The 24,738-nt window shown below is 37.0% G+C and overlaps 1 protein-coding gene across 2 annotated transcripts in view; it reads right to left on the reverse strand.

Annotated features, from left to right (window-relative positions):
* Positions 1-24,738, reverse strand: part of Nipped-A (Transcription-associated protein Nipped-A) — a 321,958-nt gene that overhangs the window by 26,387 nt on the left and 270,833 nt on the right. For both annotated transcript variants that reach the window (XM_086834335.1, XM_086834337.1), the window contains 2 exons: positions 14,122-14,271; positions 11,014-13,810 (listed from right to left, as the gene is read on the reverse strand). In XM_086834335.1, coding sequence (XP_086690461.1) covers positions 11,014-13,810; positions 14,122-14,271 — 2,947 coding nt within the window. The remainder of the gene's footprint in view (positions 1-11,013; positions 13,811-14,121; positions 14,272-24,738) is intronic.

Below are 24,738 nucleotides of genomic sequence, written 5' to 3' on the forward strand. Positions count from 1 at the left end.
CCGACGACTGCCGTCTAGACTACCGCCGAAACTGCATCGTGGGCAGAGCGTCTTCGTAGGAGTCGCAGTCGGCAGAGCTTCGAGTCGGTAGAAGTCCCAGTCGGCAGAGCGTCGCCTCGGTAGAAGTCGCAGTCGGCGTACCGGTGCGTTGTTAGAACCGAAAACGAAGATGAAACAGAAGTGCAAATTAACAACTGTAAAAATGTAAAATATTTCGACAATTGTCCTTTGTTTTTTCGTCCTGCTGATAAGTATGCCAGCAAGCAACGATTTTTGCAGCGGCAAATATATTTAGTCATTGCGTGATTTAGTTGTTTCTAGGCGAGCTGAAACTGTGGTTCAAAAATTGTATTACAAGTTTTTATTAATATTGGATAAATTCGATTTTTTAATAATTAAAAGGTTAACAAATCGGAGTTTAGCACCAAAATAAAATCAGAAATAGCGATCAAAAATAACTTGGGTGTTTCCGAAATAAACATCGCTGTTCGGAGCAGACCGCTAGCCCCTAATTGTGCGCGCATGGGTGTATGGCTGCACCTGCTGCGCTCTTAGCTTTTCTCTTTCGTTATCTATTTATCTATCTCTTCTTCTTCTGTCGCCTTATCTTTATGCTAAGCTACATTGTAAGCGTTTTGATATATATGTTAAAAACTAAGCATTCGATCGGTAGTTGCAGCTCCGACCAGAGAGAAAACGAAAATAAAATACAGCATATAATCGACCTATTCGTGCGTTCGTAGTTATTGCTCAAGGGTGGCAAATTTGTTGTCTTCCCCATAAACAATCGCTAAGAAACATAATTTGTTTCGTCAGACAACTTATTATCAAATTAGTAAATATAAAAAATTGAATGATGTGATCAATGTTCGCCGTAAGGACAGAAATCGAAAGACAGGACCTAATGCAGACCGTCAAATCGTCCGTGCTTTTAAAAAGGACCCTCTAAAAACACCAAAGGCCTTGTCCTTGGATTGGAATGAGACTGCATTAACTTCTATAAGTGAGAGCACAATACGCAGGCGTTTGATAGAAGCATATATGAAAACATATATTGCAAAGCCAATACCTTTTATAACCCCTAAAAATAAACTAAAGCGGTTGGAGTTCGCGAAAGGGTACATAACTAAGCCCGCTTCATTTTGGCATATTGTCCAGTGGACGGATGAGAGTAGATTTGAATTCTACGCATCTCAAAAGAAAGTTTTTGTACGAATTAACAAGAATTATCGTAAACAAGAAAGGAAGCTAACTTCGGCACGCCGAAGTTTATATACCCTTGCAGATAGAACTTCTATGACTCGGAATCCATACAATATAAATTATATATATTTGTATTAAAAACAATGAAGTATTACCTGCTTTCATTTCATACACCTATACATATTATATTTGCAGCTTTACATTCACAGATTTACATTTTTCTTCTACATCAAACGATCGTTTGTATGGCACCTATATGATATAGTTGTCCGATTTTCATGAAATTTGACACGAAATTTAGGACTAATATAAAATGGCTATACCTCAAATTTGATGAAAATCTGTTGAAAACTGAAAAAAGTTATAATTTTTGATTATTTAATCCAATTCTATTAAAACTGAACATGGTAAAATTTGTGAAAATTTTCCGATCTTTCGTATGGCAGCTATATGATATAGTCGTCCTTTCCGACATATATACGAGTGAAAGTATATAGAAGGCTAACTACAAAGTTTCATTCAGATAGCTTCAAAACTGAGAGACTAGTTTGCGTAGAAACGGACAGACGGAAAGAATGACAGACGAACAGACGGACATGGCTATATCGACTCGGCTGTTGATCCTGATCAAGAATATATATACTTTATATGGTCGGAGGTACCTCCTTCAGTGCGTTGCTAACTGCTGACTGAAATTATAATACCCTGCAAGGGTATAAAAAATTGATCCTGTGTGTCAAAGAGTAAGCCATGGGGGTGGAAGCGTAATGTTCTTTGGTTTTGTTTCATATAATGGTGTGGGAGACTTGGTTCCCATAGACGGATTCATGAACCATAACCGATATTTAGAAACCTTAAACGAATATGCGTTTCCCTCCGGTGAAAAATTAATAGGAAAAGTATTTTATTTCCAACAGGACAACGCTCCTTGCCATAACGCCAGAATAATTACTAGGTTTTAAAGAGATGTTCAGGTTGAAACCCTCGATTGGTCACCACAAAGTCTTGATTTGAACATTATTGAAAATGTGTGGTCGCTTATAAATCGAAATAGAAGCACTTATCTCACTAAGACAAAAGCTGAAACCTTCACTGAGGTCTCAATGAATTGGAAAGAGATCTCTTTAAAATACCTTCAAACCTTGGTCGATTCCGTTCCTAATCGCTTTCAAAAGGTCATAGACAACAAAGGAGGTACATTTTTTTTTATTAATTTCCAGTTTAAAATAAATTTATAAAAAATACTACTTAGTTAAAAATTAATTATTTTTCAGCTTTATTTAATAAGAAATCAAAGTCATTGTTAAGAAGGACAATTTGTTTTATTTATAATTTAATATATTGTAACTAAAGGAATTATATACAATCCATAAACATTTTTCTCTTTAAAATAAAAAAAATTAAAAAAGAAACTGAGGCATCGCTATGACAAAATATATTTGCCGACCAGTGTAGATTCTTTGACATATTTTGTTAATTTATCACATAAATATTTATAACTATCGATCTTTTATCCTGTAATCCTTATTAAGTTTCAGCGAAGGGATTATTTTTCAAGTGAAAGAGAGAGAGATTAAGCATAATATAATTTTGACAAATTTAAGGTTGACATTGTCTTAGCTTATTCTAAGACATCACACTGATCGACACACATAAAGCTTTAAATAGTAAAACTGCAGGCGACCAATGAAGGCTCCAATGGAGGACCTCGCGGAAACATACAACAAGCTTATGGAGAGAACCCAGCGGTAGACACTGCTCTGCATATCTCGGGCGCTGAGGTCAAGAAAGCTCTGGAGACTAACTGGAATTGATCCCTTAGATATTCACGCGCAACTGACTGCCGGGCTGCTCAACGCCTTGTAGCATCAGGGAATATGTCGCTCAAAGGTCGAAAGATGAGCAATATATCTGACTACATGATACTGAGGACTGGAAACCGGAACAGGACCACGCTCAAAACCTCAACGTAAGCACAGACGACTCCAAGATGGAAGGAGAAGTAGGAGCGGGCATATACTAATCAGACCCTGAGAAACTACCAAGCCAATGCAGCATATTCCAGGCGGAAGTTTTCGTCATTAGGAAGGCAGCAAAGCTTGCGAAGAAAATAGAAGTATACGTGAGGCGGTAAACCTGCTCGTAGACAGCCATGAGGCGATCAGATCCATGCAATCGTCAGCGGTCATTCTAAAATTGTTCTGGCAAGCATTAGATGTCCTAAGCACGACGTCAGTGCGGATCTATTGGGTTCCAGCCACCAGGGCATCGATGGCAACAAGACCGCAGACGTACTTGCAAAGGAAGGCGTCGGGCTGACGCGAGACAGAACGGAAAACGTCCCCGTCACCTTAAGTACACTCCAAAGTGAGCTAGAGAAACGTGTCGATACACTGGCAAGAAGCAGATGGAGAAGAAATTCCAAAACCTGCTAAAAAAAATATACGAAGAACATGTGCAAAGAGCGCACGGACAAACTAAGCGTGCTGTGTCTACCATGGAGTGACTGCAGAACGATAGTGGAAATTCTCACGGGACACACGCTGTTAGGCTAGGCATAACCGACAATGGCAACTGTAGGAGGTGCGATGAAACCGAGGCAACTGAAACCTTGGAAAATCTGATCTGCAGGTGTCCGTCACTAATGCGAGAAGAAGGTACTTAGAAGAAGGTACTTAGGTGCCCCAGTACTGGCATCACTAGAAGTTGCCTCCAAAAGACACCAGAAGATCTACATACTTGCCTTCGTCAAAAACATTGATCTTCAAGGACTTCGAAATGCGTAAAAATCTCCAGGTCCATACAAAAAAACAACAACCGGACAATTAAAGGGCATTCTGGCCTATGCGTGGCCCGGAAGAGGGCCTTCCGGTTTAACCTAACCTAACCTTGCTCTAAGTTAAGTCCAACAATTATAATAATAATAGAGACAAAATTAAAGCGAAAGCTATTCTAAGGTAATTGTGCTCACAGAAACCAGGTTAAAGGCGGAGATTCTTAGCTCCGAAGTTTTCCAGTTGTATTCACAGTATATCGGCTAGAACGCTCTATCAGGCGCCGTATCTTGTCAGAATTATTAACCTTCAAGAAATGCAACGATGTTGATTTCCTTTGTGTGAAGCTATCTATCAAAGGTTGCTGCATTTTTATTTCCTGTTCCTACATACCTCCATTGTCGGAACTTCCTATTTATTGGAACCACCTTTCCGCTATTCAGATGGTTTCCAGTAGACTTTTTGGTAAAAGAGCCCAATTGGTAGTGCTAGGTGACTTTAATATCCCTGGGGCTATTTGGTGTTCAAATAATTCTACAAATACTCTCCTAACTTCTACACAACATGACTTTATCGCTGGCTTGTTCGACATTTCGCTGTCTCAAGTCCACCATGTGCGAATTCCTTACAGCGCTTGCCCTATCTTTGCTTCGTCTCTGATCCTGCGAAAGTCAGTTTAGCCAGGGTGGCGCCTCTGACGCAGCCCGAAGATCCGTATCATCCTACTTTCGATGCGACTCTCGACCTTGGGTCTGACTTACATATATATCTGACCGTCTAGCCAAAGAAGTCCGTTGTTCCCGAAAGAACGATCTATACACCAGCACTCACATGGCAGTTGCCGTGGATATTTTTTACAATGACATAAATTAATTTTTTACTGAATGTGTTCCGTTATACTAGCCGGCAATCTCAAAAAAACCTCCGTGGTTTACTAACGAGTTAAGCCGACTTAAAATTAAAAAGTCTAGGCTGTATGATGAATTTAAATTCACCGATTCTCAATCTGCTCTTTCATCTTATTTGTCAGCTTAGTGACACTTTACCGTGCTAAACGCGCAATGTTATAAAAACTATTTAACTCGTTGTAGGGCCCAGTTCTCACAGGACCCAAAACAGTTTTATAATTTCGTTAACACTAAACGTAAGCCTAAAACAAATCCTTCCTCGCTTTCCGCAAATAATAATCAGGCAATAGCCGATCTATTTTCGCAGTTTTTTTAAACAACTTATTCAAACTCTTCGTATTTACACCAGACTTATTCCTACGACATACCCAAATCAAACTTAATTTTCTGTCCTAGCCTAAACGAAAGCTCTCTTCTTTTGATCTTCATCGTGTCAAGCCAGTTTATTCGAAAGGTCCCGATGGTCCTTGCTGTGTGCTTATGTATTGTGCCGAAGCCCTGTGCTATCCCCTTCTGAAATTGTTTACCTTATCCTTAGAAACCTCCCACTTTCCCATTATTGGAAGGGATCGTTTATTATTCCTTTCCACAAAAAAGGTAGCAAATTGGATGCCAGCAATTATAGAGGAATCTCTAAGTTGTCTGCTATCCCTAAACTATTCGAAAACATAAATGCTCCTCACTTGCAGCACCTTTGTAGATCAGTAATTTCTCCATGTCAACATGGTTTTATTAAGCGAAGATGAACAACAACAAATCTTTTGGAGCTCTCTTATTATTCTCTCGTGTCGTTCCTAAGCTTACTACTTACACGCTGAACTGCTGCTCTTTGGAAAGAATTAATTCTGTTGATGATTTGGGCATCGGTTTGGACCCAAGACTTGACTTTATTGATCATATTTCGTCTATGGTGAATAGAGCCAGGGTGTGCTTGGATTTATTAAACGGTGGTCAAAGGAACTCAATGACCCCTATGTTACTAAATCCATATATACTTCTTTAGTTCGTCTTATCTTAGAGTAGGATGCTGTGTTTGGAGCCCTCAACACGGCGTCCATAGTAAACGCATTGAGTCGGTTCAAAATAACTTTTTACTTTTCGCTCTGCGCAGTTTAAATTGGGATGCAAACCAAAATTTACCATATTACACTAATAGACTCCTCCTAATTAACTTACCATCCTTTGCCAACCGTAGAACAAACAATGTGGCATTACCTTTATCTATAACCTCATTCATGGTGACATGGAAAGTGCTGACTTGTTTAGCCAGCTCAATTTCCATGTAACAAGTAGGAATACTAGATCCTATATTTCTTTAGTGTTGCACCACTGTAGAGCCTAGCATGAACCTTTTAGGGTTCTAAGTGCAAATTATAATGAATTGTGCAATGTATTCTCAAAAGTAAATTAAAAATTTGAATACTAACCCACTTAGTAAACATGCAAGCAAACAATGTGGCAGTCAGTACCTAATTTCGACGTATTCTTTTCTGTATTTTCTATCGCTCTTTCTAGACTCTAACCCAAACGGGCACGTGCTTGGTTTCACATGGGTCACTTGAATGTATTAACCGTAGTGCATCAACGTCCACAAAAAAAAATTACTTGAGGTTTCCGGCGGATGGCTTAAAACGCTGTAAGGGTCTTCCATTGTTCGGCTATCTCAGGGACAGCCGGAATCCGTCTCAGGCGTGATTGCTTTAAAAGATCCCGACCCGATTTTCCAAGTAAAACACCTTGACTGGCTCTGTTCGCCGTAGGAGAAAGGGAAGAATGGCCTTAATGCAGTCCCGTTCCAGGTATGAGCTACGGACACGATACCTTTTTGTGTTGTTGGACTCGAAAGTAATCCATGAGAGCAGTTGTTGTAGTTGTTGATGGACTCGAAAGTCGTCCCAGAGAGAAGCTTTTGTTGTACCCAAACATCACCAACGGGAGTTGTTACTGTTAGACCCGAAATAAATCCACAAGAGAGTAGCGGATCGGTGAACCAACCGTAAAGCCGTGACCCTTAAGTCACCTGGAGGGGGCAACAAAAAGTCCCACCGCCCAGGCAATTATGCTGTATGTGCAAGAAACCCATTTTTCTAAGGGTGCTGCAGCTTAAGCTCCATACAAGAAAAGCTTTGATGAGATGTCTGTGGTGATGCTGAGGGGAAGAAGCCCTTTGTGGTACCTTTCTGCCAAATGCCGCACGACACACCAGTGCCTGGTAGAAGCCAGCCTAAAAGGACCAGCAATTGCTCGTAATTGTAGAAGCCAAAGCAAACCATTACGAGTGGAGAAGTAAGGAGTTGATAAGGGCGTCACCAAAATCAGAAGGGCGGTGAAGGGAGTCTTCCTACTCGACCCCAAAAATTCCGCAGGAGCGTCCACAGGCGGAATCATTGAACAGATTAATAATCCGGGAGCTGGACGTGCTGGTGACTAAGAAGGCGCTGATGGCAGCACTTGTCACTCAGGTGGACCTCTCGCCCAGCTGACATCAGAGGTAAGGTTGCCAACAAAAATACACACCAGTCGCTTTCACAAAGTTTGATATTGCCATACGCTGAGGCGCAGCAAACCGAAGCCGGTTTGGTGGTCGACCTCACTTTCCTGAGCTGCTTTAGGGCAAGCCAACGAGCTGTGCGAAGCCTACATAGGTAGGGCTCACGCAGCGACTTCCGACTTCCCTCAACTTTCAGTCCTTTACGGTGACGCTCTAGCTGGACGCTACAGGCAGCGCAGATCAGATGGAGGATTCTACCATGCAGGCTGCCTGCAATGACTACATGCCATCCATGAGCAAAAGCCTCAAAACGGGAAAGCAAGACACAAAGATTCCTGAACTCGCATAGTTCCGCGGATCACGACCATTGGGGTAGCGCCTAATCCTTGTGTAGAAGATCCAATAGGTTAGAACAGTTAACTCCACATGATGCGGAGGGCAACGACAGGACCACCTGTTTTTCATGCTATAGATTGTGACGCACTCTTTATAAGGGTTAAGGATGAAAACGAATGTCGGTCGTGGCGCCATTGCTGTTGAACGCGAAATACGATGCCGTTCTGCGGCTTTCGCTTCCGGGTCGGACCAAGTTTGTGAACTTTTCCGATGATGTAGCAGTAGTTGTAGTCGATAAGGAGCTATTAGGAGCCAAGGACGTTTGCAACCGGAGGATCTGCCAAATCAGTTGGCGGCTGTCCAGCGGGGGACTGCAACAAGCATCACAAAAGGCAGAAAAGCGTATCAGGCCGCACTAGTCCTGGCCGGGACATCTGCCCAGGTTCTGCTATCACGCACAACTAACTGGCAAAGAACTAACATTGTGAGAAACTTAAAGAGACGCGCAGCGTATTGACTCTGAGAGGCATCAGTAAATAAGAGATGAATCCAAAGGGTAATAAAATAGAATACAAGAAAATATAATGGACCGTAAATAATAACATTAAAAACAAGTATGCTTTGAGCGATAAAATAACACTATAATTTTATAAATGGGTAATTCTCTGATGTTGAATGCGACATTCGTACACATTCAAACTTGAAATTTATAGCTCTTGGTTAGCACTATAATTGGTACTAAGATTGATTTTGGGCCCTTGTTCGATTTCAAGATATTCACTAAAATTTACTGCATTCGCACGCGACAAAAACAGAAGTTACATTTGCAAGAATCCAGTTTAAGCTCTGATTTCAGCGAAGTGGAATAAACAATTGTAGTACAATAAATTTTAAAAAATTATTCAATGAATTATCTCAATAATGTATTTTGTTTGACTTTAAAATATTAAGCAGTTATTTTTTAAATTCATGTTTAGTCCCGGTCACACGCGATATTTCAGAAACTGATAATTTTAATTAAAACTGTTCGAATATTGGTAATCGCATATGTCCTTTGCATTTTACATTGACTCAAAGCAAAAAGCTTTTTTTAAAAGATTGGCATCAAAACAAGAATTTTGCCTATTTTTGTGTTTTTTCAATAAAAATAATATAAATTGCGTTTACGCGTGTTTGACATCGAATATTTTGAAATTTATTTTAGAAAATAAGAAATATAATGGTTTTTTGAGTGTTGTTTCGGCACGCCGTTGTTTATATACCCTTGCAGATAGAACTTTGATCCCTAAGAATGAATACAATATAATTTATATATATATATATTTAAAAACAATTAAGTAATGTCTGCTTTCATTTGATTGGCCAATATATATGTATTTTATATTCACAGTTTTACATTATCTAACGATCGTTTGTATGGCAGCTATATAATATATCCGATATATGTATAATCAAAATTCTAGAATAATAAAAAATGTTGATGAAAATCTGTCGAAAACTGAAAAGTTATTATTTTTAATTGTATTAATTTCTTATTCGTATAGTAGTTATTGTTATAAAATTTTACGCAAAATTTTAGAATAATAATAACTTAAATTTGATGAAAACAGTTTTAAAAAAATGTTATAATTTTTAATTGTATTAATTCCTCGATCGTTCCTATGGCAGTTATATGTTCTATTTTCATAAAATTTAACACAAAATTGTAGAATATAACAAACTGCCTAACATCTTAAATTTGATAAAATTCTGTTTAAAACTGAAAAAGTTCTTATGGCAGCTGTTGGCAGCACCAATGTGCATTGATCAACTTGTTTCTACCAACAACTTGTTTCTATAAACAAAAAATGCAAAACTGAATGTTAAATTGTAAATATACAAGAAAGAAAGCTAACTTCGGCACGCCGAAATTTATATACCTTTGCAGATAGAACTTCGATGACTTGGAATCCATACATTATAAATTATATTCATTTATGTTTAAAAACAATAAAGTAATACATGCTTTCATTTCATTCACCTATACATATTATATTAACAGTTTTACATTCAAAGATTTGCATTTTTCCTCTACATTCATACATGTATATCTATTTATCTATATGATATAGTCGTCCGATTTTCATAAAATTTGACACAAAATTTAAAACTAATATAAAATACCTCAAATTTGACGAAAATCTGTTGAAAACTGAAAAAGTAATAATTTTTAATTGTATTAAATTTTCGATACTTCCAATGCACAGTGGTTCCGCCCGTAGGCCATAAATCGAAAAATCGACTTAAAAATAATTACTCAAAATGTAAAGAATTTGTCTCAAAAATGTCCACATTTTGTCATTGCAAGCTAGTTTTTCCGGAAATCTAACGGGACATTCTAAAAATAGAATGCAAAGTGTGAACACGTCTTCAATTTTGATGCTGCAGCTGCTGTGTTTAGTGAGCTTTTCGTCAAAATCAAAAGTGAAGTTCAAAGTGGTCGGACGTTCGCAAAAATTAACCAAATTTAATTATTTAAAATGGATATTAAAGTTGAAGGTATTTCTTTTAAAAAGTTATTTTACTGAAATTAATTTGAATTATTATTTGTTATTGTTTAATTTTAATGAATACTAATTTTCAGTGAATTGTGATCGTCATTTTCTCTGTTTGATTAGATTTTTAGATATGTTGCCCCCCATTGCAATGGGAGCTATATGATATAGTAATCCAATTTTCATAAAATTTTACACAAAATTGAAGAGTATAATAAAATGGCTATATCTAAAATTTTATCAAATTCTGTTGAAAACTGAAAATGTTATAATTTGTTTTGTAAAAATTTTCCGATCATTCCTATGGCTATATGATAAAGTCGTCCGATCTGGCCTGTTCCGACATATATGTAGACGAGTGAGAGTATATAGAAGGCTAACTACAAGTTTCATTTAGCTTCAAAAATGAGAGACTAGTTTGCTTAGAAACGGACAGACGGACAGACGGACATGACTAGATCGACTCGGCTGTTGACCCTGATCAAGAATTTATACATATATACATATACCATTTACTTTATATGGTCGGAGGTGCGTCCTTCACTGCGTTGCAAACTTCTGACTGAAATTATAATATCCTGCAAGGGTTATAGTAAACAATATATATATATATACAAATCAATAAATAATCATTTAAGATTGATTTTTATTTATTAACTTATAATGATCACGGTCCCAAAAATATATATCTACTAATTAGAGTATCAGGGTATTCTATGTAACGGTTCTATTGATTGCAAGTTTTGATTAAAAAAGAATTTACATACCTGAAAACAATCCACTATTGGGACAGAAGGAATTGTATATATTCTTGATAGTGTCTCCTGACAAACACCAGTTAAATTATGTTTTCGGGCAATTTTTCCAAATGAAATTATTGCCTGCGCAGATGCATGAACCCCTAACATTGTACTTCCTTGATCAGATTGTTGCTCCAGATGTTGAGTTATTATTTGGTAGTGGTGCTGGCGCCAGGTAAATATATCACTCCAATGTGATAAGTCGTCTGAGATTATTGGTAGTCGATTACGCCAGGTTTTTACTATGGCTTTCATGTCATGCAATGAATTATTCCGAGATTGAGTAAGTCCCTGATGTATTTGACTAGCTTCATGAAGTTCCATTATTTGTTGAGAAGCTTGAAGGTATGGTAAATGAATGTGTGAAACTATATTCGGTAAACGTCTCCATTCACGAATACATAGGCTTGAAGCAATCTCAACATATCGTTCAACACTGCTAGTTTGCCTTTCATCTTGATGGAGAATACACAAATATCCTTTATAAAGGTTAATCTTAAAACCATGATGTTTTAAATAACATTGTTCAGTTTTTGCTAATGCTGTTTTCATTAAGTTCCAATCTGGTACGCGCCATGAGCTTTCAAGTATTAGAAACATATTTTTTTCTCGATTAGATTGAGCATAGTCTAGTAATATATCCCACTGATTCAGTTCTTTGGCACAACGCATCCAATGTTTTTCCCAAAGCAATAATTCGCTATTTACATACGTATTAACGAGACCATTGTTTAAATCTTGCTTAAATTTTGTCATAGCGATGTCATAGGCGCCTTGGGCCTCTTCAAAAAATCCCATTTGTTCGTATGAAACAGCTACATTTGTTTCCGGATAATGTGCAAATTTAAGCCAAAGGCCTGCCCACAAATCTTCCTCATGCATTGCAGAATACATTTTGGAAAGTGAGTCAAAAATATTATTAGTTTGTTGTACATTCGAATCCGCTAAGTTTATACCTAAGTCCTCAATATTATCCTTCATTTTACTGGATTGATTAACGGTCATATCTTCTAAGGCAAGTATAGCTCTGTGCCATAGATTATGAGATCTCCCTAGGTACGTTAATAAATTTGGAGGAATATAAATAGGTGGAGTGCATTTAGTTAAACTTTCGACCAAAGTATTCAAAGTGCTTGGAAAACAATCCTTTTGGTTGACATTAGTTCCAGACGATAGAAATGGTATTAATTCTTTTGTGATATTGTACCTTTGATCTTCAGAAAATATACTCCAAATTCGAGGAAAAATAGACAGCCATACACTTTGGGCTAGTTGGGTATCAATGTGACATAACTGAGAAGTAGCGACAAGCATCTGATCGGTCCTTATATTTCTATTTGCTTCTAAAAACTCAGCTTGTTTATAAACAAGGTCCAATAGCGTATCGCGACGTGTTGGCAATATTTGTTGACAATCGTCTTTACGATCTGCAGAAAATTCAAGCTTTAAGTCTATATCGAAAACGTCATCTCTATCATTCACACTTTGAATAATTTCAAATGATTCAGATTGCGCAGATAAAAATGACACAAATGAATTTTCTTGATTTTCGCTAGAGTTGGCTGGAATAACTGATGTTATACTTGGTATTTTAAAAGCTTCATTGGAGCATTGAATTTGAGTCATTGTATTAGCTGTTAAAATAAGTAATTCTATGCATTGTTTTATCCAATAATGTGCACCAATAGTATCCCACGCTTGAGAGCAAATTATATATAACAATCTATCATGAAGTCTACGACGCATTGATGCGTCTAGAATCTCAAAAAATTTTCCACGAATATGAGGATTTTGAAAACGCAAACCATTTAAAAACGCGCCCTCTAGTTTACTTGTTAACTCGGTTTGTTTAAGGGATTCGTCTCTATATATATAATTTATTATTTCCAAAAATTGTATATTAAGTTCTATTTCATCAGCAAATTTTCGCTCAACATTTTGCATCAACTTAACCAACAAGGCAGATTTTTCCCGAATTGATGGTACTTGTGTCATAATGTTTGGATCTTTTGCTTTTATCCAATCATCCAGCATTTTAATTATACATTTTATAACTTTTATTTCAGAGCTTTTTTCTATAAGACTGACCAATATAGTTCCAATAAAAAGTTTTCTAATTTCAACACTCATTACAAATATTCTATTCTTGATTAGTTCCAATGAAAGCACCAAAAGTTCTAATGCTAGTGAATTAGAATCAGCAGTTTGCGTATTTACATTAGTTCCGCTCTGCGTATTAATATGATCCTTTGTAAGACGATTTAGAACTCTTATAAATTGGACTAAAATACGATCAATGTAAATGTGATTATTCGCGGTGCACGCTTTTAAAATCATTAAGGTTCCAAATAGCGACGATGCATTCGGTTGTGGGCTCTTTTCATAAAATGTAAGGTTATCTGTTACCATTTTACTTATAGCACTATATAACAAATCGAGTTCGTCATGTTTATGCTGTGTGTCCGGCGGAAAAATAGCCATAAGCCGTGTAAGAAAGATATGCATCAGTCGTACTATCCGAGTGTTTTGATGTATAATACAAAGAGACAGGCCCCGTTGAACTGGTCGTATAACAATCACCAACTGTTCAGGGCTTAATATTGTCGTTAAAAATGTTAAAAAATCAATTCCAGTACAAATGTTATTTAAGTTGTGATGTGGAGTTTCTACAGTAGCAAGAACTTTATCCAGCCAGTTGAGTTTAATATCAAAAGGTTGAGGCCAAATCTCCGGACGCATAGCCATTTTCAAAAGCATAACACACCTGAAAATTTAACAAAATATCATTTATTACTGACATAATAGTAATCTTCATATATAAAAATACACTAATGTCAAGAAAGGATCTTTTGGTATTCAGAATCCGAAGTTTGCATAAATGTGTTCAATTTGGCCCAACCGTTACAAAGTTATAAAAGTATTAAAATTATGGAGAGGGCCATAATAAACATTTTTAGCACAAAAAAGGAATAAATTCAGAACCACCTACAACAACAAAGAATTTTTTGTTTAATTTTGTTTTAGGGTGTAGTGATAACATGAGCCATACAAACATAATAAAAGTTTTCCATTTACCTTCGAGATAAACTTTCTCCTGGTGAAATTATTCCAGATTGTGGATCATTGACTTGGCATGCCAAACGAACCAAAAAATTAAGTACGGTATCGCAGTACGATTTGTCTATAGATCGTAGAACTTCCTCAGTTTTTGTATACGAACCCAGACCTGTAAAAATATGAAGTAGAAAACCTCTTTAATTCAATATCCAGGTATAATAGTACAAATCATTTACTATATATTCCTGAGGTATTCAATGTCTTTGGTCATCTTAAGCATGGTTTACTTTTGTAAAGTAGTTATTAACTTATATTTAACAAGAAAAAAAGCTATTTTTGGCACGCCGATGTTTTTTCACTCTTGCCTTGCAGTTTGATCACTAGGACTCAATACAATATATAAAAATAAATATACATATATAAATTTATGTCAAAAAACATATTTACAGTTTTACAGTTACAGTTTTACATTCACAGTTTTTCGTTTTTCTCTATATCAACGATCATTGTATGACAGCTATATGATATGGTAGTCCGATTTTCATAAAATTAAAACCGAAATTCAAAAATAATATAAAATGGTTATATCTCAAATTATATGAAAATTTGTTGAAAATTGGAAAATGTTTAAATTTTTTAAATATTTCGATCGTTTTTATGGCAGCTATAGTCGATATAGTCGATATAGTCGATATAGTCGATATAGTCGATATAGTCGTCCGATCCAGCCCGTTCAGAGAATATAGAAGACTAACTTTAAAGTTTCATTGAGATAACTTAAAATATGGGGGAATAGTTTGCGTAGAAACGGACAAACGGACAGACAGACGGACGGATAGACAGACGGGTGGACAGCCGGACATGGCTAGAGTGACTCGGCTGTTGATTCTGATCCAGCATATATATACTTTTTATAGTCGGAAATGCCTCCTTCACTGCGTTGCAAAATTCTGAGTAAAATTATAAAATAGAGATGGACTCCAACTTAAAATTGATTATGCTTCAAGAGCAAGTAAAAAAAGTACAACAGAACAAGAAATAGCAGCAATTCATTGGGCAATAACTCACTTTAAACAATATATTTAGGGTAGAGATTTTACAGTCAGAACAGACCACAAACTATTGACTAACAGGTTTTCGAAGGTAAGCCCCAGTTCTAAGCTAACAAGAATGTGACTTGAGCTAGAAAAATATAATTTTACATTTGAGTATCTAAAGGGTCTAAACGCTTTCGTCCAGAGTCACAACAAATGAACTAAAAGATTTAGAAGCAAAAATCCTGAAAGGCACTACAAGCCTACAAAGTAAGCAGAAAAATTCCTGCGCATGAGAAGAAAATAATTTGCCTAAGCAAACTATTGCCGATGCTTCTAGGCCCAACTTATACGAAGTCATTTATAATGACGAGGTACACAAAATAGTCACCTTGATGATAATGAAAGAAAAATGTTTATTTGAACATAATGGAAATGTTATTGCAAGAATTTACATCAATGGAACCCTTGACTTTGGTCACTTCTTCAAAAGGCTTGAAAAGGAAGGCGGTGCATTAGGTATTAGCCAACTGGCATCGAGTGAAAAGCCACTTGAGATCATCCCAATTGATTCTTTAAAAAAATATAGGCAATAAAATATTAAAATCTTTAAGAATAGCGCTACTTAAACCGGTGACAATTGTATAAAGCGAAAAAGATAAAGAAGCAATACTGTTTATGATCCATTATAATCCTATAAAAGGAGGTAGTACAGGAATTACAAAAACATAAAGAACATTCGGCACGCCGAAGTTTATATACCCTTGCAGATAGAACTTCGATAACTAGGAATGAATACCATATAAATTATATATATTTATGTTTAAAAACAATTATGTAATGCTGGTTTACATATCATTCACCTATATACATATATATTTTATTTACAGATTTGCATTATCTAACGATCGTTTGTATGGCAGCTATATGTTATAGTCATCCGAGTTTCATCAAACTAAAATCAAAAATCTGGTATAATAAAAAAGGGCTATATATCTCGAAAATTGTAAATTTATTGAAAACTGAAGTTATAATTTTTTTTTTTGTATAAATTTCTCGATCTCGAAAAACAAAAAAATTTTTACCTACAAACAAAAAAAACATAAATTTATATATTAAATGTTCTTTTTTATAACTTAAAATATTAAAGGATCAAGGCTTTTTTCCAGAGCTCGCAAATAACTGTCGACCGATTTTTTTCTTGCGCTCTCGTTGCGAGCACAACCGAAAAAGTTCATACTCTCTCGCTCTCGCTCTGAGCAAGAGACCCTTTCTGTATTCTTTTCAGTTTTCTGTTGAACGTTTTTCGTTGAGCTCTTTGTGTGTCGCTCTTTCAATGAGGATTGTCTAAAGAGCGAAACGAGAAACGCTCGCACAATGAGAGTCAGCAAAAGACCGATTGACCGAAAAACTCAACGCAAACGGTCTTTGCATTTACTCACACACACTCAATTCACGATCGCAATACAGACGCTTAACGACTTGCTTGCCTATGCGTGTGAGTGTATACCAATACATATGCAAAAGACTTTTTGCTTCACTGAACACGACAAAACGGTCTTGGAACAACCAGAACAAAACAGAATTAAAAAAAACGGTTTCGCTCTGAGCGCGAGCGAGCTCATTTAAGCACCCTTATTTCGGTTGCTCTCTGAGTTTTTTCGTAAAGTGTCAGGAAAAGACACTTATTTGCAGACAACGAGAAACGGTCGACAGTTATTTGCGAGCTCTGCTTTTTTCTAAAACAACTTAAATTTGCACTTTTTTCTAGTTTTCAACAGATTATCAAATTTGATAATTAGACCTTTCATATTATTCAGAATATGGAATTATATTTTATGAAAATCGGAAGACTTTATTATATAACTGTCACGAAGGACAGAGGAAAATGAATGTAAAACTGTAAGCAAACATTACATAATTTTTTTAACAAAAATATATATAATTTATATTGTATTAATTCACAGTAATCGAAATTCTATCTGCAAAGGTATACTTTCTTGTTGGTTTTAACTTTTTGTTTTTTCTCACCTAAAAAACGTAATTCCACTGTTTATCATAAAATTGCATATTTAACATCCTAGCAGGGTATTATAATTTCAGTCAGAAGTATGAAAGTTTGAGTCATCTCCTACCGTATGAATTATATTCGTGATCAGCATCAACAGCCGAGTCGATTTAGTCGTCCGTTTATCGGTTTCTACGCAAACTAGTCTCTCTGTTTGGAAGCTATCTGAATATAACTTTGCAATTTGTCTAATGTAATACTGTTTACCAACAAAGCATTCCACTATTAAGTAATATGCACTGGCACTTCTTTGCCTTTTGAGTTTCGGATTAATAATGTTTTATTGATAGATTGAGTTTTGGTTCTTAGCCTATACATATTCTTATTTACTAACGCCGCTTAGCTGCGCTGCCGGTTCTGCCAACAGCGGAGCGGCTGTACTCTATATGTTTATATAAAGAGAGAGCGTATGCATGAATATGTGCATGAGCTTTAAGCGGTCAGCGTGAGAACGCTGACTTAACACAACTATTCGGTCATATTTCACGCTCACTTGACTTGGTTTTGCTTATGTTCAGCGACAAAGTATTGCTGGTATGTTTATGCCAAGTTCTTAGTACAGTGTACTCTCAATATATGTGCATACCATAGCTCCCTCCTTTTGAAAAATAACATAACTAATTGAAGTTACATATTTTAGATTTATATTCATTAAAAAGTAAGTGCATTTATAAAAATATATATATATTTAAAACAAAATTTTTTTATACTCTTGCGTACTCACTGTCTTAAGAATAAACAATTTTTATCCTCTCCTTATTAACTGTCCGCTTTTTGTTTTTATTCCCTGATATAACTTTATTATTATTATTTTCTTCTACTGCTACTACTCTATAAGGCCCTGTGTATTTAACTTCACTTTATTTACTTCATTTTTAAGACTTTATCTCCTATGGTTAAAATTATGTAGCTTTTTAAATCATATAACTCTTTATTTTTATGCTTATGTATATAGAGAATAGTTCTTGCTCTTTTGTATGCTACTTCTAATCTGTACTTGCCTTTTCTAGCATAATCATTTAAATTATATAAAAGTTCTATATTATTTATGTTATTAAAGTACTTTGGTAGATTACTAGTCCGTCCAAGTCCTAACTCATGGTTAGGTTAGCTTTAGTTAAAGTGGTGAGGCTACCCTGGTAGCCTCCATTTAGAGTTGAGCTCCGCTTTGATCTACACCCTCGTAGGTCGTAGTCGACGCCTCATCTTCAGTACCAACACGTGTCATTCAAGTAGGCTTGGATTGCAGTCACTGACTGTCTCTCCACTTCCCCTAGTGACCCGAGCTGGTGAGCTCCAAAGTGACGCGCCCTGGTTTGGCTGAGCGCTAGAAAGTGACACAGTAAATGCTCTCGTGTCTCCTGCTCTCCCCTTGCAACTTCTGCAATGTGTGTTGTAGGGTAGGCCCATTTTGACCATTTCGTCGGACGAAAGCTGGATCAGAGGACGCGCGAAAAATGGGACGACGATTTGTCCATCAATGAGTTATCTACATGTTAGTCTATGGAGTCGTTCTTGCTAGAAAATTTGGATCAAGCCTAGATAACGAAAACACCAGGCCTGCACAAATATAGCTTAAACACATTTATTATAATAATATATTTTATATTATATTATATTTTATGATCCAATTGGTCTAAGTGATGAAGAAGCCCTCGAAGGGGAGTCTGACTGCGACAGGGAACAGTTAATAAAATTCCACAATTGATGGAACATCGCTAAGGCCTTGGGTTTGGCTGGTATCCGGCGTCTGATCAGCACCATTTAATTTCTCTCAAATATTTACAACCCATCGACCCAAAAAACAATTGCAAAATTCTGTAATCCGGTTGGACTAATTACACCAATCCTTACAAAATCACAAATCTATCTGCAAACCTTATGGACTGCTAACGTGGATTGGGATGACTTATGGTCAGAGCCCTCAGTTGGTAGTCGCACTGCAACCACAGGCTTCCGTTGAATTGCATGGATTCTGCGATCTAGCCTATCAGCGTATGGACCGTGTTTATATTTCCGATCGGAGGTTAATGGAGGATTAAAAGTTCATCTGCTCTGAGCCAAGTCGAGAGTAGCTCGTTTGAAGGTCTTAACAACTCCAAGATTGGATCTTTCAGCAGCACTATTATTGGCTGAGCTTATAGTAAATGCCAAGGAAAATATAGATTTCGACTGTGCATTTCATTGCTGGTCTCACTCGTCTATTGTGTTGGCATGGATTCGCCCCGAGGGAGTTCAACGTGTTGTGTCAAACCAAATCCCGAAAACACAGAAAATGACGAAAGACGTGACTTGACATCACTTTCCGACAATCTTAAACCCTGCAGATGTAGTGTCGCCAGAATGTACCCCAAAAGAATTGCTGGATTATTCCCTTTGGGCTAACGGACCTTCTTTCCATCTTCAAAGCTCGTCGAATCGGGTCTCCCTGCTAGAGCCAGAACGTCGTTCCGCAACTTTAGTTGGAGCCGTTTGCATTGACGTTTCATCAAGCTGCAAATTCATCAACACTATTGATAATTTGCAGAGCCTATTTGCACACATTCTTCGTTTCGTTGTCAACTGCAAAGCCAAAACTGTACCTTTAAAAGGCCTTCTTTCGGTTGAGAAGATCAACCTGGGAACTGTTCTGCTTCTGAGAAGCATCCAACAGGTTCACTTTGCCAAAGAGTATAGGGTTCTCAGCCAGGGCAAGCCGTGTCCGCAGGTAAGCAAACTGATTTCACTAAGGCCAATGCTCGGTTTCGATGGATTACTTCGCGTTGGCGGAAGGCTGCAAAACTCTAACTTGGACTACGATAGGAGGCATCCGATATTGTTACCCAAGGATCACGCAGTTACAAATGCAATCGTCATACATTTTCATAGGAAATATTTACATGCAGGACCACAAGCATTGCTTGCCTAATTGCGGCAAAGTTATTGGCCAATTGGAGGCCGCAAATTCCAAGCTAGCGTCATCAACAAATGCATCCGATGTTTTCGAATGAAGCCAGTGACTTGGGAGCACGTTATGGGTAGCCTGCCAGCAGATAGAGTGCGGCCTAATCCTGTATTTCATGCCACAGGAGGAGGAGTATTGTGGGGATTTCTATTGGAAAGCGGAATACAGCACCCCACAAGTGTTATATCATCCTGTTTGTCTGTTTCTCCACCAAGGCGGCACGTTTGCAAGTCGTCCAGGAGCTCACAAGCGATTCCTTCATCGCAGCCCTCAGAAGGTTTATTAACCTTAGGAGCAGTCTGCGAATTATTTGGAGCGACAATGCTTCAAACTTCGTCGGTGCGAAGAGCGAGTTTGCCGAGCTAAAGTCATTGTTTATGAGTGAGCAATACACGGCATCGATATCATCTGCCTGTTTGGCTGATGGGGTCGATTGGACATTTTTCCGCGTGCCCTCACTATGGAGGTTTATGGGAGGCGGCGGTCAAGGCGGCCAAATATCATTTTTACAGGGTGGTCGGACGCTCCATCTTGACCCTTGATGAATTGCGAACCCTGTCGTATGACATTTTCGTCATTCTCAACTCTCGCAAACGACCTGGAAGTGCTACCGCCAGCTCACTTCCTAAGGGGTTCCAGCAACAGCCAATTTCCAGAGCATGACGTGACTCACCTTTGCGGAGGCTACCTCACTAGATGGCAATGGGTGACCCAGATGCAGCAGCGCTTTCGGAAAAGGTTGGAAACATAGTGTTGCTGAAAGAGGACAACATTCCATCTATGAAATGACAGCTTGGTCGCATTGAGGATTGCAGCACTGCCATGCAGTCAAGCAGGCGAAGAATGATATACAAAATCCTGTTAAGGGACTACAAGAAAGAAATACGCAGGGCGCAAAGAAGCTCTTGGAGAAACTTCTGCACAAACATCGAGACGTAGCCCTCAGTACGGCGCCCATAGTAAACGCATCGAGTCGGTTCAAAAGAACTTTTTACTTTTCGCTCTGCGCGGTTTAAATTGGGATGCAAACCAAAGATTACCTTCTTACATTAATAGACTCCTCCTAATTAACTTACTTTTCTTACTCAACCGTAGAACTATGCTTCACCTTTATCTATAACCTCATTCATGGTGACGTGGATAGTGATGACTTGCTGAGTCAGCTCAATATCCATGTACCAAGTAGAAATACTAGATCCTATGTACCTTTAGTGTTGGACCACTGTAGAACATTAATCTAAACTAGATAGTCTTCTAAAACTAAAAACTTTTATTCCACCCCACATTCAGGTAAGCAATCTGGCAAAACGCCAGTAAATTATTTCTTCGTCCTCTTTTTTATATTTCCCCTCCCTGGTTTATTACGGGCCACTTGAATGTACTGACCGCAGGGCACCAAAGTCCATTAATTAAAAAATTTTCTTCACTGAAATGCCGTTTGTTAGTGTTTGCGATGCAACAGCTCTTTATTGTTGGGTTTAGTGTTAGACCATGCTCAGTGTCAAAGGTTGGGTTACTAACAGTTTCTAGTGTTGTGCTATGCGAAAGATGTAGTGTTGTATCCGTCCTTAGCCAATCGTAGAACGTTTGCAAGCTAACAATCTGGCAGTACGCCGGTAGTCAATTTCCTCGTATTCTGTCCTATATTTTCCATCGCCCCTACTAACACCTAACCCAAACAGGCACGTGCCTGGTGTCATACGGGCCACTTGAATGTACTGAACTTAGTATATCAACGTCCAAGATATGTTTAACTAAAAAATACTTATTGAAAGAAAAAAAAATATTTACGAACGGCGGAGATATAGCCAGTCAAAAAGGAATTTTTTTAGGAAATGGTCCGATGGTGTACATGCTGCACACCACATTTGTTATCCGAAATTTAAAAACAAAAATTTTTTATTAACTATATAAGTATGGCTATAGCATGACCTAGCCGTTTTTGGAAAAAAAATTTTTGAGCAAATGGGAGCACTTAAAAAAAAAATTTTTTTTAGAAGAAATTTTTTATTTAAAAATTTATAACTTTAAAACAAACAAGAAAGGAAGCTAACTTCGGCACGCCGAAGTTTATATACCCTTGCAGATAGAACTTCTATGAATAGGAATCCATACAATATAAATTATATATATTTGTGTTAAAAAACAATGAAGTAATACCTGCTTTCATTTCATTCACCTATACATATTATATTTGCAGTTTTACATTCACAGATTTGCATTTTTCCTCCACATCAAACGATCGTTTGTATGGCACCTATATGATATAGTCGTCCGATTTTCATGAAATTTGCCACAAAATTTAAGACTTATATAAAATGGCTTTACCTCAAATTTGATGAAAATCAGCTGAAAACTAAAAAAGTTATAAATTTAATTGTATTAATTTCTCGATCGTTCCTATGGGAGCTATATGATACAGTAGTCCGATTTTCATAAAATTTTGTACAAAATTGAAGAGTATAGTAAAATGGCTATATCTCAAATTTGATCCAATTCTATTGAAAACTGAAAAAGTTAACATTTTTTTTGTAAAAATTTTCCGATCATTCCTATGGCAGCTATATGATATAGTCGTCCGATCCGGCCCGTTCCGACATATATACGAGTGAGAGTATATAGAAGGCTAACTAAAAAGTTTCATTCAGATAGCTTCAAAACTGAGAGACTAGTTTGCGTAGAAACGGACAGACGGACAGACGGACATGGCTAGATCGACTCGGCTGTTGATCCTGATCAAGAATATATATACTTTATATAGTCGGAGGTGCCTCCTTCACTGCGTTGCAAACATCTGACTGAAATTATAATACCCTGCAAGGGTATAAAGGGTATATCAAGGGTATATCATATCAAAAAAAATTAAGAGAATCGATCCAGCAGTTTTTGAGAAATCATGTACACCGTTTTTGAGAAAAACGCAAAAGAAGATAAAGAAAGTACTCTAAGGCATACCGGCAGCGCTCACTTTTAATGGCTATAGAATCCAAATGTAATAAGATATTTTTAAACCCAATGTCTTAAAATGGCCGTAAGAATATCGGCATCAAGATTAAGTAAAAAAAAATCAGATTTTTAAAAAATGTCAGGGTGGTCTACCCCCATTAAATCAAGAAAAATTGCCCTTGAATTTAGAAAAAATGTCTCATTTTAATGTCAAGTAAGCCTATAACTAAACAAAATCTTTCTATATATAAGAAAATAATTACCTTTTCCGAAGACCCACAAACTCTGTCATTGCCCTACCCTGCAGTTCATCTTTGACAAACCCTAAGGGCTTCTTATTTCACTGCTGGGAATTATATAGCCTAGCCAATTGAACTGGATATTCACATGTATCAAATTTTTTAGCAGCATCATCCCGAATGTAACTACATAAATCCTCTGTTTTAATAGAGTAGATAAATGAATCTGTATCCATATAATTTAATTTAAGTGCATTTTGAAATTTGGGTTTTATATATGAGTCGTGAAAATCATACATCTTCTATTTGGATAACTCCAACACTACAGGTATGTTGGCTTATCACAAACGTTATGTAGTCTATTTGAATTGCATAGATGCTTTCACTAAACTTTTTTTGCACTATGAAAATTGGACCTGGCTATAAAGTCTCTCGCGTATAATCCAGGACGCCCACCTTGGAAACCCACAGGGGGCTATTCTCTTATTAGGCGAATGTCCTTTCACTGTAAGCTATTTTCCATGGTCTTGCCTTAGGCACTGTCATTCAAAAGCCTTTTCAAAATTACTTTTAGCCCTAGTCCTGTGCTCCGCGTTAATGTCAGTATATTTCTTCAGCCAAGGTTTTTGTTTGAACACGAGAATAGTATGTACCTTTTTGAGCTCTAAACCATTATCCATACACTATACACTTAAAGTTTTGTAGTGTATTTGTGTTTATTAAAAAGATCGGCTATTAACTTACTCGGGTAAAAATCTTCAAGATACTTGTGCTTTGCTTTGGTAATCTATGACATCTTTAAACGAGTCCCCCTCGAATTCCAGATGGAATATATGCAATATCAGTCAGTAATTAGAGGGATATTCCTGTAGTTTTCAACATCGCATCCCATGACAAGCCCAGAGTTATATAATAATGGGCAGGATTTAATTGGTAGAAATTTGAACAAATAGCCCTTAAGTTCTGAAAAACGTCTGTGAGCAACAATACATCTGTTTTTAGGTAGAGTTCCAAATATTCCCTAAGTGTTTGACACTTGAAGTGACTCCAAACCTGAACGGCATGAAGATAATTAGCTTCAGAGCACTCGGAGTCAGTTAATTTGCTAAAAATATTGTTCCTTGATGGGAGAGAGGTTTCTGATAATTTCTGGTCAAAATCCAAGTATTCATATTGGAATAAACCTTTCCTACTAAGTGTGGAGAAATATTTTACATTTGGAAATTGATTTCGAAGAACTTTGAAATCCTCTGCATAAAAAAAAAAATTTTATTGTAAAGCGAATGGTATCTAAAAATCGGATTTTCATCTTATTTTTCCCTAACGAATAATTATTTTAATTTCTCCCTCAATCTTCCGAGTTCTTTTACAAACAAGAGTGAATCGTATTTGAAAAGATTGTGG

Source organism: Drosophila serrata, unplaced genomic scaffold (genome assembly GCF_035046125.1).
Source record: "Drosophila serrata isolate PLE 108 unplaced genomic scaffold, ASM3504612v1 contig_34, whole genome shotgun sequence".
Lineage (NCBI taxonomy): Eukaryota > Metazoa > Arthropoda > Insecta > Diptera > Drosophilidae > Drosophila > Drosophila serrata.